At 41.9% G+C, this 15302-nt stretch overlaps 1 protein-coding gene across 2 annotated transcripts; it reads right to left on the reverse strand.

Moving 5' to 3' along the window:
* Window positions 1-13287: 13287 nt before the first annotated feature.
* LOC119282460 (GPI-anchored protein LLG1-like) lies at window positions 13288-15075 on the reverse strand. Of its 2 annotated transcripts, none has more exons than XM_037562686.1 (3): window positions 14844-15075; window positions 14689-14751; window positions 13288-13922 (listed from the first exon to the last, which is right to left on the reverse strand). In XM_037562686.1, the coding sequence occupies exons 1-3, from the start codon at window positions 15061-15063 to the stop codon at window positions 13561-13563; spliced, it is 645 nt and encodes a 214-aa protein (XP_037418583.1). In that variant the 5' UTR covers window positions 15064-15075; the 3' UTR covers window positions 13288-13560. The 2 variants fall into 2 exon arrangements, with proteins under 2 accessions (XP_037418583.1, XP_037418582.1); XM_037562685.1 differs by having other exon boundaries at window positions 14689-14754.
* Between the last annotated feature and the right edge of the window lie 227 nt (window positions 15076-15302).

Consider the following 15302-nt stretch of genomic DNA (forward strand, 5'->3'; position numbering starts at 1 on the left):
CCAACGGTTTCCTTAGGGTATCCTATGAAGACGCATTTTTCCGACTTGGGTTCGAGCTTTTCAGGTTGAAGTTTCTTGACATAAGCATCGCATCCCCAAACTTTTAGAAACGATAGCTTAGGTTTCTTCCCAAACCATAATTCATACGGTGTCGTCTCAACGGATTTAGACGGTGCCCTATTTAAAGTGAATGTAGCTGTCTCTAGAGCGTATCCCCAAAATGATAGCGGTAAATCGGTAAGAGACATCATAGACCGCACCATATCCAATAGAGTGCGATTACGACGTTCGGACACACCGTTACGCTGAGGTGTTCCAGGCGGCGTGAGTTGTGAAACGATTCCACATTTCCTTAAGTGTGTACCAAATTCGTGACTTAAGTATTCTCCTCCACGATCTGATCGTAGGAATTTTATCTTTCGGTCGCGTTGATTCTCTACCTCATTCTGAAATTCCTTGAACTTTTCAAAGTCTCAGACTTGTGTTTCATTAAGTAGACATACCCATATCTACCCAAGTCATCAGTGAGAGTGAGAACATAACGATATCCTCCGCGAGCCTCAACGCTCATTGGACCGCACACATCGGTATGTATGACTTCCAACAAGTTGGTTGCTCGCTCCATTGTTCCGGAGAACGGAGTCTTGGTCATCTTGCCCATGAGGCATGGTTCGCATGTGTCAAATGATTCATAATCTAGAGACTCCAAAAGTCCATCAGCATGGAGCTTCTTCATGCGCTTGACACCAATGTGACCAAGGCGGCAGTGCCACAAGTATGTGGGACTATCGTTATCAACTTTACATCTTTTGGTATTCACGCTATGAATATGTGTAACATTACGCTCGAGATTCATTAAGAATAAACCATTGACCATCGGAGCATGACCATAAAACATATCTCTCATATAAATAGAACAACCATTATTCTCGGATTTAAATGAGTAGCTATCTTGTATCAAACAAGATCCAGATACAATGTTCATGCTCAGACTTGGCACGAAATAACAATTATTAAGGTTCAAAACTAATCCCGTAGGTAAATGTAGAGGTAGCGTGCCGACGGCGATCACATCGACTCTGGAACCATTCCCGACGCACATCGTCACCTCGTCCTTCGCCAGTCTCCGCTTATTCTGCAGCTCCTGCTGTGAGTTACAAATATGAGCAACGGCACCGGTATCAAATACCCAGGAGTTACTACGAGTACTGGTAAGGTACACATCAATTACATGTATATCAAATATACCTTTGGTGTTGCCGGCCTTCTTATCCGCTAAGTATTTGGGGTAGTTCCGCTTCCAGTGACCCTTCCCCTTGCAATAAAAATACTCAGTCTCAGGCTTGGGTCCATTCTTTGACTTCTTCCCGGTAACTGTCTTACCGGGCGCGGCAACATCCTTGCCGTCCTTCTTGAAGTTCTTCTTGCCCTTGCCCTTCTTTAACTTAGTGGTCTTATTGACCATCAACACTTGATCTTCTTTCTTGATTTCAGCCTCTGCTGACTTCAGCATTGAGAACACTTCAGGAATGGTCTTCACCATCCCCTGCATGTTGTAGTTCATCACAAAGCTCTTGTAGCTTGGTGGGAGCGACTGGAGGATTCTGTCAATGATCGCCTCAACAGGGAGGTTAATGTTCAGCTGAGTCAGGCGGTTGTGCAACCCAGACATCTTGAGTATGTGCTCACTGACAGAACTATTTTCCTCCATCTTACAACTATAGAACTTGTCGGAGACGTCATATCTCTCGACCCGGGCATGAGCTTGGAAAACTAGCTTCAGCTCCTCGAACATCTCATATGCTCCGTGATGCTCAAAACGCTTTTGGAGCCCCGGTTCTAAGCTGTAAAGCATGCCGCACTGAACGAGGGAGTAATCATCAGAACGTGTTTGCCAAACGTTCATAACGTCTTGGTTCTGTTGGATGGGTGCTTCACCTAGCGGTTCATCTAGGACATATGCTTTCTTGGCTGCAATGAGGATGATCCTCAGGTTCCGGACCCAGTCCGTATAGTTGCTGCCATCATCTTTCAGCTTGGTTTTCTCTAGGAACGCATTGAAGTTCATGTTGACATGAGCGTTGGCCATTTGATCTACAAGACATATTTGCAAAGGTTTTTAGACTAAGTTCATGATAATTAAGTTCATCTAATCAAATTATTATAATGAACTCCCACTCAGATTTGACATCCCTCTAGTCATCTAAGTGATACACGATCCGAGTCGACTAGGCCGTGTCCGATCATCACGTGAGACGGACTAGTCATCGTCGGTGAACATTCTCATGTTGATCGTATCTTCCATACGACTCGTGTTCGACCTTTCGGTCTCCGTGTTCCGAGGCCATGTCTGTACATGCTAGGCTCGTCAAGTTAACCCTAAGTGTATTGCATGTGTAAATCTGTCTTACACCCGTTGTATGTGAACGTAAGGATCTTTCACACCCGATCATCACGTGGTGCTTCGAAGCGACGAACTTTAGCAACGGTGCACAGTTAGGGGAGAACACTTCTTGAAATTGTGTAAGGGATCATCTTATTTACTACCGTCGTTCTAAGTAAACAAGATGCATAAACATAATAAACATCACATGTAATTATATATTAGTGACATGATATGGCCAATATCATATAGCTCCATTGATCTCCATCTTCGGGGCTCCATGATCATCTTGTCACCGGCATGACACCATGATCTCCATCATCATGATCTCCATCATTGTGTCTTCATGAAGTTGTCACGCCAACTACTACTTCTACTTCTATGGCTAACGCGTTTAGAATAGAGTAAAGTAAGTTACATGGCGTTCTTCAATGACACGCAGGTCATACAAAAATAAAGACAACTCCTATGGCTCCTGCCGGTTGTCATACTCATCAACATGCAAGTCGTGGTTCCTATTACAAGAACATGATCTCATACATCACAATATGTCATTCATCATTCATCACAACTTCTGGCCATATCACATCACATGAAAATTGCTGCATAAACAAGTTAGACGTCCTCTAATTGTTGTTGCATCTTTTACGTGGCTGCAATTGGGTTCTAGCAAGAATGTTTTCTTACCTACGAATAACCACAACGTGATTTTGTCAACTTCTATTTACCCTTCATAAGGACCCTTTTCATCGAATGCGCTCCAACTAAAGTGGGAGAGACAGACACCCGCCAGCCACCTTATGCAACTAGTGCATGTCAGTCGGTGGAATCGGTCTCACGTAAGCGTACGTGTAAGGTTGGTCCGCGCCGCTTCATCCCACAATACCGCTGAAGCAAGATAAGACTAGTAGCGGCAAGCAAGTTGACAAGATCTACGCCCACAACAAAATTATGTTCTACTCGTGCAAAGAGAACTACGCATAGACCTAGCTCTGATACCACTGTTTGGGAACGTTGCAGAAAATTAAAATTTTTCCTACGGTTTCACCAAGATCCATCTATGAGTTCATCTAAGCAACGAGTCAAGGGAGTGAGTTTGCATCTACATACCACTTGTAGATCGGGTGCGGAAGCGTTCAAGGGGAGGGTGATGATGGAGTCGTACTCGCCGTGATTCGGATCACCGATGACCAAGTGCTGAACGGACAGCACCTCCGCGTTCAACACACGTACGGGACGGACGACGTCTCCTCCTTCTTGATCCAGCAAGGGGGAAGGAGAGGTTGATGACGATCCAGCAGCACGACGGCGTGGTGGTGGATGCAGCAGGACTCCAGCAGGGCTTCGCCAAGCGACTACGGAAGGAGGATGAGGTGTAGCAGGGGGAGGGAGGCGCCAAGCACAAGGGTGCGGCTGTCCTCCCCTTTGCCCTCCTTTATATAGGCCCCCAGGGGGGGCGCCGGCCCTGGGAGATTGAATCTCCCAAGGGGGCGGCGGCCAAGGGGGAGGAGTGCCCCCCAAGGCATGTGGTGCGCCCCCCCCCACCCTAGGGTTTCAACCCTAGGCGCAGGGGGTGGGCCTAGGGGGGCGCACCAGCCCACTATGGGCTGGCTCCCCTCCCACTTAAGCCCATGGGGCCCTCCGGGATGGGTGGCCCCACCCGGTGGACCCCCGGGACCCTTCCGGTGGTCCCGGTACATTACCGGGTGACCCCGAAACTTTCCCGATGGCCGAAATACTACTTCCTATATATAATTCTTTACCTCCGGACCATTCCGAAACTCCTCCTGACGTCCGGGATCTCATCCGGGACTCCGAACAACATTCGGTATGTGCATACTCATATTCATACAACCCTAGCGTCATCGAACCTTAAGTGTGTAGACCCTACGGGTTCGGGAGACACGCAGACATGACCGAGACGACTCTTGGGCAATAACCAACAACGGGATCTGGATACCCATGTTGGCTCCCACATGCTCCTCGATGATGTCATCGGATGAACCACGATGTCGAGGATTCGATCAAACCCCGTATACAATTCCCTTTGTCAATCGGTATGTTACTTGCCCGAGACCCGATCGTCGGTATCCCAATACCTTGTTCAGTCTCGTTACCGGCAAGTCATTTACTCGTACCGTAATGCATGATCCCGTGACTACCACTTAGTCACTTTGAGCTTATTATGATGATGCATTACCGAGTGGGCCCAGAGATACCTCTCCATCATACGGAGTGACAAATCCCAGTCTCGATCCGTGTCAACCCAACAGACACTTTCGGAGATACCTGTAGTGCACCTTTATAGTCACCCAGTTACGTTGTGACGTTTGATACACCTAAAGCACTCCTACGGTATCCGGGAGTTACACGATCTCATGGTCTAAGGAAGAGATACTTGACATTGAAAAAGCTCTAGCAAACGAACTACACGATCTTTGTGCTATGCTTAGGATTGGGTCTTGTCCATCACATCATTCTCCTAATGATGTGATCCCATTATCAACGACATCCAATGTCCATAGCCAGGAAACCATGACTATCTGTTGATCACAACGAGCTAGTCAACTAGAGGCTCACTAGGGACATATTGTGGTCTATGTATTCACACGTGTATTACGATTTCTGAATAATACAGTTATAGCATGAATAAAAGACTATTATCATGAACAAAGAAATATAATAATAACACTTTTATTATTGCCTCTAGGGCATATTTCCAACAGCTAATTATATACTATTGGAGAATTGCTCATGCCTTTGGCCCATTGGTTGTTTTTTTGGGCCTGAAGTTAGATCTAGGTAACAAAGGAATTTCAGTCTGAATTGAAACACAATATCAAACAAAGATCAGATGCATATTGCATTGACTTTTAAATCTACCCATTTAGGTCCCTAGCGTAGTTGGACTAATTATTGCAACTATGACATCTCCTCTTGAAGTATATGTTGATGAGCTAACATCATGTTCCTCTGCAAATGATGTATTGTCATATCTTCTGTTATCCATATGTAAAATTAATAAAGAATAGATGAAGTAGCTTCACGTGGAAAGACCAAATATGAAAGCAATTTTGCTTATCTTTTCCCACTGTTTAATTTTTCTTGGTCCCATCACTGTACTGTTTTGATAAATACCCAATTTCTATTCATGCAGATGATAGTTGAGTTCATCTCTTAAAGAGATAGTTAGAATTTAACTCCGCATGCTCAGTTCATTTGAATAAGTTGTGAACTTTAGTGATTCAATTTTCCATGGTAAAAAATATATTTATAGTGAGTTGTATGCAAATCTTCCCGTAGCAACGCGCGGGGAATCATCTAGTTAACCGTATACTTATGACGAATGTATCCCATAGCATAACATCAATCGGGTCGACTCAACACAAGTGTTCTCCTAACATTGTGCCCTCAAAGTTGCCGGCATAGTCATGCACATGATCAGGAAAACAGAACCATCATGCAACACTTGAGCTAGTCTTAGAGGCGAGACTAAGAATACATTTTACCGTTTATTATTCCACACATGCATATGAGTCTTCCCCCGAGCCTCGTGTTATTGCAGACTCGAGAACCTCAGTAGTTATAGCATGGAACACAAACATAATTATGAACATTGAGCTAAATAATAGCATTTATTATTGCCTCTAGGGCATATATCCTACATACATAGTGTTGCTTGGTTCTCCTACTAGATTGATAACCTTGGTTTCATAACTGAGGGAAATACTTATCATTGCTGTGCTGCAGCTTCCTCTCCTCTTCGAGGAAATACCAACGCAGATACAAGCAATTAGAACTATCCTAGGAGTCCATAGAAGATGTTAAATCTGATACACTCTAGCCTTTCAGTTACTGTTGAGAGGGCCTTTTGAGCTCTGAAAAACAGATTTAAGATCCTAGATCAAAAGTGATTCCACACTTTCCCCACTCAGATATAAGCTTGTTCTTGCTTGTTGCATTCTGCATAACTGGATCCTGCAATGGGGTTGTGCTGTACCGATGCCTGAGGAGGAAAATGTGACGCGTGATGATGTTGTCAGCCCCGGCCATGGTGTGGAGGCATTTGACAATGAAGACTAGAAGAACAAAAGGACGAAGTGGGCACATGCAATGTTGGATAACAGAGGTCAGACAAGGATTCGAAGAAGAAAAAAAGCAAGAGCACCAGCAAAAGAAGAGGAAGAAGCAGCATCAGTAGAAGAAGAAGAGGAAGAGGAAGAACTACCAGCAACAACAGAAGATGCAGATGGACTTGCATGTAGTTAGCATCGACGATGAACTTTCCACTATTCAGCCATATGGCTCTTAATAATCTATACTACCATTTGATAGTGATAGGATGAACCGTAATTTGTTTTGTAGTTAGGAGTAAAACTGTTCAAATTGTGCGTGGTAAGGTCACCACTAGTGAGAAATGGTGACAACACCTTATGCAGGTTGCAACCAAATATCCAGTCATATGTGCGCCTAATGCGATACAGACAACCAAACGACGGGTTAAGATTAGTTCCCTCATGCAGCTAACCTGTGGACAACCAAATTATGTGCATATGGTGGCTTATAGGCTATTTTTTCTCAGCCATGCCCATATGAGAATCACAAGCAATGTAGCCAAAATCGATGCGGGCAACCAAACACGTCCTTTGTATATGTTCTCAAGTTAGCAGAATATTGGAGGAGGCCAACGTTAGATTGTGCCAATGCATACGCCGCGTTATAACGCGAGAGCTATGTCTTGCCTATAGCGAGACCATAACTTCTCCTTTTTTTTCGTGGAAGGAAATCTTCAAGTCGCATAGAACTGGACCGGCCCGTTTGACTTTTTTTTCGAACGCTTGCTTGAATCCGTCTTTTTTTCACTTTCGATTTTTTTGGTTCTTTGTATTTTCATCGTTTTTCTTTGTTTTATTCAACGTTTTCGTTGGTATTTTTTGTTTTCTCTGCTTTTTTGATTGGTTTCCTTCATATCTTACATGGGTTTCACCGGTTTTTTATTTTTTTCAGGGGAAATTATTTCCCTTTTCATTGTTTTTTTCCTTTCTTTCTTTGTTTTCATCAGTTTTCTTTGTTTTTCTTTGTTTATTTCTGGATTTTATCGGTTTCATTATTTTCATTGGTTTCTTCAGTTTTTTATTCTTTTGTTTATTCATTGGTTTTATTATTTTTCTTTATTTTTTGCTCGATTTAATCGGTTTATTTTTATGTTCAACACGTGTTAACTTCTCAACACACATTGAACATTTTTATTATACATGAGAAACAAATTTTATATAGGCATTTAACATTTTGCAAATATATAATAAATATTTTTTGAAAATTTATTTTCTATGCCTACTTTCTTCATGCACTTTGTATATTTGTGTTATATATCTAATAAAATTTGTAATACATGTATAACATATTTAAAATACAAAATTTAATATTTTTGTAATACATGGTCAATATTTTTACTATATACATTTAGCTTTTTTTCAAATGCTTGGTGAACATTTTTCAAGTACAAGATTAAGGTTTTTTTAATACATGTTCAACATTTTCTCTATATACATGGAACATTTTTCTAATCATTGGTTAGCATTTTCAAAATACAAGATGTACATTGTTTGAATATATTGTCAATATTTTTTCTATAGACATTTAGTACTTTTCAAATATTTTAATAACATTATTTAAATACATGCTCAACCTTTTTTCACACACATTGTATATTTGTGTTCACATTTTCTGTATACATGAGAAACATTTTCCTATACATATTTTAACATTTTTTAAATGATTGGTATTTTTTTTCAATGTTTCATGTAATATAGTTATTTATAAATTTGAAATTATAAACAAAAATAAATAAAGAAATAAAAAACCAAAGCAAAAAACCTGAAAAGGTAATTAGAGAAACTATGATGTGGCCTCCCCGTGCCTGGGCAGGCCCATGTAACCCTTGCCTTCAGCTAGGTTTCATTACGTCACGCTATATGCAAGACATAGGGGCGCCTGCGTTATATTCTGGCACCCTTTTGTGGTTGTATTCCGGCACCTTTCGCTACAACACCTGCTGCTCTAGCTAATTCCCACCCCTTCCATGTGTGATTTTTATGTTATGCATGGTCTTGCCTAAGGGCTTACGGTTGAAGTATCTTTTTTGAGGGATGCATATCGGTTGAAGTAGATTCTTCTTTTCTCTCAAAAAAGCCCTTCCCAAACTATACAAACTTCTCGACAAATTGTATACAACATTGCCCGCAGCGATGGGACTGGTGGGCATGCCCATTTAACATGGTTTTGGGACACTCATACTTCAGTTTTTACGATTTGCAGAAGGTTTCGGTTATTTTATTCTTTGCACTTCTTTTGCCAGATTTATGTTTTTGTTTTTTGTTTTTACTTTCCCTTCTCATTTTTTCTTTAGTTTTCAAATATTTTTTGCGGGGCTATTGCCTCATAGTATTCAGTCAAACAAAATACTTGTGGACTTTCATCAAACACAAGTTGAACATTTTTTTATATAGCCTAGCATTTATCGAATACAAGTGGAGATTTTTTAAACAGATTGAAACTCTTTTCACATATGCCATGAAAAATTTGTTATAACATTCTTTTAATGCCATGAACTTTCTATTGAATGTTATGAAAAATTATTTCAAAATCGTGTGAACATTTTTGTACACTATATAAACAAATTTAAAAAGTCATGGCAGTTTTATTGAAACTCATGGATATTTTTTAAATAGTAGTACGAACATTTTTCAATGTTTTTTTATAATTTTTTACATTGTATAAATGCTTTTAGGAAATGTGACAAACATATTTTTGAAATATGTGACCATTTTTTGAATGATACGATGTATTTTTTCAAAATACATCCCCATGAGCTTTTTTGGTTCGTTTGTTTGAGACTTCAAGACCTATGTTGAACTTATTTGCTTTTTAATAAATGTGGCCGTATGCATCGCTCTGATGCAGAGGCCGGGGGTTCTCCCTCTTTTCTAAAAAAAAACCTCCACATGTGTTACATTGTATCAACATTTTATTGAATTTTCCAAATGGTGAACATTTTTTAAATGTACAAACATTTAAAAAATTGCTTGAACAAACTGTTTACACTGCATTAACATGTTTTAGATGCATGGTGAATGTTTAAAAAAAGTGAAGTAAATTAAATATTGAAATATATGTATTTAGAATATAAAGAAAAAGGAGAAATTAAACAAACGGAAACTTTTTTTTGCATGGTAATACATGTCTCATTTATATAATAAAGATCAAAGTACAAGTCACGTAAAGACCGACATGACAAACTGAAAAGATAGCAGAACTTCTCTGAGCTTGACACCAACGCCCGTCACCCGCCTCCAGCACCACCACAGCAGGCACCGAAGAAAAGAATGACGAATCACCTCCTCACCCTAGCTCGACGCGGCTCCATCGCTGATATACAGCTTTGCGGACCTTCAAGGTGGCTCACCAAAAGTGAAGCTCTTGCAGTTGAACGAACAAACGGAAACTAGCGTACTTGTGTGACGTGTGGTTGGCATACCTTCTACGTACGTGCGTGCGTACTTATGGGCATGGCCATAGGAAAAAAGAGGTGAGCCGACGTATGCTGTGGGCGAGACAAAGATGCGCCCGTGGAATGGGCCAATGGGTCCGGACCTTGTTTCCTCTATTTGGGCTCACAACATTTTCTTAATACTGCAGTATATGCTTTGAGGCGCTCTCTGGCAATACAACCGTTGAAAAATAATTCTAAAAAAACTACCGTTGAGAAATGATAAAAAATTCAAAAAATGTGCTAAAAAATAAATTAAAAAAATCACTAAGAATATTAATACTTGAAAGTTCACTAACAATACTGTAAAAAAGCATGGATGGTCTGCATTGATTGGCGAGGGGAATCAACTATCTATGAGTCGCAGAAAGAAAAATGTCACAACTATATCTGGTACGTCTATCTCAACCAATGTTTTAAATAGCCGGCTATGGAAAATAGCGGCGGGCCTCCAAATCAGCTATAGTGGGCTATAACAGGCTATAGCGGGCTATTTGTGAAGGCGACCATTTAGCGGCACCCTGCTGAAAAGGCTATAGCGTAGCCGGCTATTTAAAACTATGATCTCAACGCAGGCGAGCCTGAGAAAAATGTCACAAAGTGCGTTGTTTCTCATTATTATATTCCCAACTTTTTCTGTTTAGTAAGCGGTTACTTTAGATCATTTACTAAAAGATACTAGTATTATGATAACGACCGCTCTTAATTCCTTGAATTGTCATTCGGCTACCTTGGCGGTGGTGGCGGCCACCCATGGTGTCAAATATGGATGTTTTAGTTAGGGGTTCTCCTATTTCAACTTTTTTGTGCCCTGGATTTATATTGCTGACAACATAACCACAATATAACAACAAAGAATGATATCTCATGCTTGCAAACCTTGTATCCTTGCCCAGGTGAGTCTAAATATTCAGTGATTTTATCTTCTCACTATATGCTACTCATATCACATTCCAAATCTTCAAGATTAGTCTAGTTTGTGCATCTTTTTTGTGTTGTGCAAAAATAATTCATCTGTGTCATGGTTGAAGATGGAGATGTAAAGGATGGGTGTAGAGATCTTGACTTCAAATATCCTTGTCGTAACTTTCACTTTTACCATCGAAATTTGTTATTTGTATTGTTCTTCCAAGTTAATCCATGTACTTACCGGTAAAGTCGGGTGATTTAGTAAAAGTAATTTGAAACAATGCACATTGTGTATTTGAAAATACATAACTCTATCAAGTTTCTGAAAATATCTTTCTTAGAACAAATTTACCTAAAAAAAGAACTACTGTCCAGATTGCACGTCAATTGACAAGGTGAAAAAAACAGAATACGTTGAACCAAGGACCACACAAGGATAAGAGGCTTGCGCTGTACCGACTGAGCTAAACGGGCAGTTTGATTAACTTTCAAACATTAGCTATTTTGATTGTTGTTCCCAAGTCATGCCAACATAAAGTAATATACGTTCAAGTTTATCACAGGGAAGCTTTTTGAGCAGACGAAAACCAAAAAGTTCCACGAGAAATTGAGCTAGTTCCTATTTGCTATGTTGGGCACGCCTACAGCACCGTAGGACAGGCGGTGGATGTTTGGAAGCAAGGCACAGAGAGTTTCTTCGGGCCACTGTTCTGAACTTGTTCAGACAATGCACAACAGAGAGAGTTTCTGTACGAGCTTCCCTGACTTGTTCAGACAATGCACTATTTGTCGTGGTTCTAAATCTGACAGTAAAGTGGGGGGGTAGGTATGGAGAGGCAAGATCCTAACTATGGAGTAGTTGTGAAGACACTGGATGTACGAGTTTAGGCCCTTCTCGGAGGAAGTAATAGCCCTACGTCTCGGTGCCCGGAGGCGGTCGACTGGATTATGTATGTATGGATTACAAGAGTGTGAACCCCTTACACTGAGGAGAGGGGTGGCTTATATAGTGTCCGCCAGACCCCTCCGGCCCTCAGTAATGCAGGGTTTAAAGTACATTAAGTCTAGGCGTTACTGATAACGCCTTACATAAAGTGTCCTAAATGCCATAAATACTACTTTAATTACAGACCGTTTGGATGCAGAGTGGCTCTTGATCTCCTGGTGGTCGAGTGAGTCTTCATGGTCGAGTCCTTCGAGTTCGTCGAGTGAAGTCCCTCTTGGTCGACTGGAAGACAGTTTCTTCTGAGGGTGTCCTTGGGTAGGGTACTTAGATCGGGTCTATGACCCTACCCTAGGTACATGACTTCATCACTATCAAAACAATCTCCATCCAATATGCTATGACTGATGGAAAATGGATGCGGCATTTCAAGGGTAATCTCTCTCAAGACTCAATCACTCAGTTCATGACCATGTGGAATGACCTGCAGCGGGTTCAGCTGGGTCACAATCAGGAAGACACTTTAACTTGGCGTTGGACTGCAAAATGTCCAGTTCAGTTCTAGCTCGGTGTACGCGGCTACCCTCGTTCAAACATCAAGCCGCTATTTGCAAAGTTGGCCTGGGGCTCTGATGCACCCTCTAAATTTTTCGTTTGTCTTGCAGCTGAAGATCGTTGCCTGACTGCAGACAACCTTGCTAAGAAGGGATGGCCGCATAATCCACTTTGTTCTCTTTGTCTTCAACAGCTTGAAACCGCTGCGCACATGCTTGCTACTATCCCACATGCTAAGTAGATTTGGCACCTTAACTTACTAAAGCTAGACATGCATCAGAGTTTGATTGCCATCTATGGTGAATCCCTGGTTTGCAATGGCCAAGGAACAGGCTAAATCGTGGAAATCCATTATCTCTCTGGAGTGGTGGAACATATGGAAAGAACGGAATGCCAGAGTTTTCAGAAATTCTTCCTGCAGCCAAGACCATTATTTCTGAAAATTCAGGTGGAGGGCCAAGGATTGGATTGATGCTGGTCGTAGGAGGGTTCTGCACATCGTAGAACGACCCTTAGAACCAGATTTGATGTAACTATATGATCTAAACCACCCTCCCCCTGTAGTTCACGCTCAATTTGTAAACCTTGACTCCTTCTAAGTGCAATGAAAAGCAGTGATCCTGCCTTTTCATCAAAAAAAAAAGTTCTGAACATGATGCGCTTATGTGTGAACGGCACGGCTAAAAATGCTCTAAGACGCAATCTCGATTGCAGTACTACCTGGAACTGGAAAAATGTCTCCAAAAGGCAGTACGTATAAATACAAGAACATGGCAATGCAGTAACAGATGAATACACGATTATCACTTAGGCTGTAAAATAATTAATTGATATTGATTCCGTGGTTTATAATTTGGGTGTGCACTCTGCCAATAGAAGGATGTGATCAACTGATCATCTAATGTTGAATGTCAAGATGTCATGTTGTTCTGTAACAAATGGGCACACTACAACAATAAAACATCTATTATTAAGTATGAAGTGTTCCCTGAAGAGACCTTACTTGGTAAAGCCAATGTCCAATCACAACATCAAAAAGAGCGCCAACGAGATGCAAATCAATCCTAATCGTTGCTAGTTACTCCCTCTGTAAACTAATATAAGAGCTTTTAGAATACTAAAATAGTGATCTAAACGCTCTTATATTAGTTTACAGAGGGAGTACTACTTACAACTTACACCTGAAATTCACACCATCTTTGTACAACTGCAAGGTGTCACTCAATGGAACAGCAATGCTCCTATTCCACACAAGAGAGTGACCAAAGGATGTCGCGAACTCCCTTGAGCTCGTCGCCCACTACTTGGCACGGCGGTGTCTACCCCTGGAACGCCTTCGCAAGAAACCCCTTCCTTGCCTTTGAAGCACTCAGCAGAGAACATGCCTGCTGGGTACGAGCCTTGGAAGTTGATGTAGCTTATCATCGTGCTTGCACAGTTAGTGCTCTGGTTGTTGATGTAGGAGGCAAATGGGCATGCAAATTTCTTGAAAGCATCACAACATTCCGTAGGAGGTGATTGTGGCCCTTTGCACCTGCTTGTGATGATTGTGTAGTTCTGGGACTCAAAGTCCATAGGGCAGTCTGATAAGCACGCACATGAATAGACAGAAGCAGCATATCAGTAGAAGGTATTGAAAGTCTTGAACATGGTGAGAAGTATCTATCTAAAAATTACTCCTCAGTCTGGAAATCCTTAAAATAAGGGTGCACATTTGCATAATAGCTATGTGGACATACAGAACCCAAGTTCCTACTGATGTAGTACTATGGAAATTTGAAATTTAGAGTCCCAGCTTTTACTACTGAACGATACTCTGTAATTTCAATTGGTAGTTCACCACTGAAGTCTATTTTTATAAGCCCAGGAACTTCACGCCAGATCTGTCAATCCTAACCGAGTGAGTTAGTCAAGCAGGTTGCAGAACAAATGGCTATATTCAGTTAACAAGCATGTGAATTGCAGATGGGCAAAAGCATGTGAATTGCCCATGGGCACAGGCAAGGGGCTATATTCAGTTAACAAGCGTGTGAATTCAGTATCTTCAGTGTGTGCACTGCACCATCAAATGCAGCTGGCTGCAGAACATCTCAGTTGACAAGCAGGCATAAGCATGCTCCCAATTCTGCCCGTTACAGCAACATGGACGAACGCAATCCAAGCCGGCGTCTACCTATTTCGAAATCAGGTAACACCATAACTTCCAACCAAAAAAAAGCATCACTTCCAACCAAATTCTCTCTAGAATCACTAAAATCAGACCAAATCCCTCCGTCCAACCTCGCACCTATCCCTAAACCGCCATGGACTAAACGTAGCAAGAAGAAGAAAGTGAAACCACGTACGTACCCCTCTTGGTCTGCAGCAAGCTCCTCCTCCCCGTGGATCCGGTGCCGGCCTGGGACACTCTGTCTGCTAGAACAGAACGAACCCATCAAAATCCGCTTCAAGAGGTAAAATACTAGTGCTGCGCAGTAGTTGGGAGCACCGGAGCACGCACTGACCAGACAGGGAGGGCGACGCGGAGCCGGAGGAGAGCCAGGCCAGGACGGCGGCAGGGAAGAGGAGCCGGGTCAGCGCCATCGCTCGCCGCTGCAGGGTGGGTTCTCGTGGGGGAATGGACGGAGATTGCTCGGCACTCTGCTCTAGAGAACTAGTGGCGCGGGCGGCTATGGAGAGACCTCTCGTCTCCGCTAGCACTTCAAAGGCGACGACGACCGCCATGACAACGCGATTTGTGGGGTCGACGTAACTTCTCCGTGCCTACTACGATCAATAGAAGGGGTGGGGAAGCCTTCCCCTGTCATTCTCTTTAGAAAACCAACACTCTAGTGGTCAACATAGCCTTCCCCTGTCATTCTCTTCACAAACTTGACACTGTAGTGGTCAACATAAATTTTGATGCTTTTTTTTTGCGAAAAAGACCCCAGATCCAAATAAGAGAAGTCCAGTCATACAATGCA

Source organism: Triticum dicoccoides, chromosome 3B (assembly GCF_002162155.2).
Source record: "Triticum dicoccoides isolate Atlit2015 ecotype Zavitan chromosome 3B, WEW_v2.0, whole genome shotgun sequence".
NCBI classification, from domain to species: Eukaryota; Viridiplantae; Streptophyta; class Magnoliopsida; order Poales; family Poaceae; genus Triticum; species Triticum dicoccoides.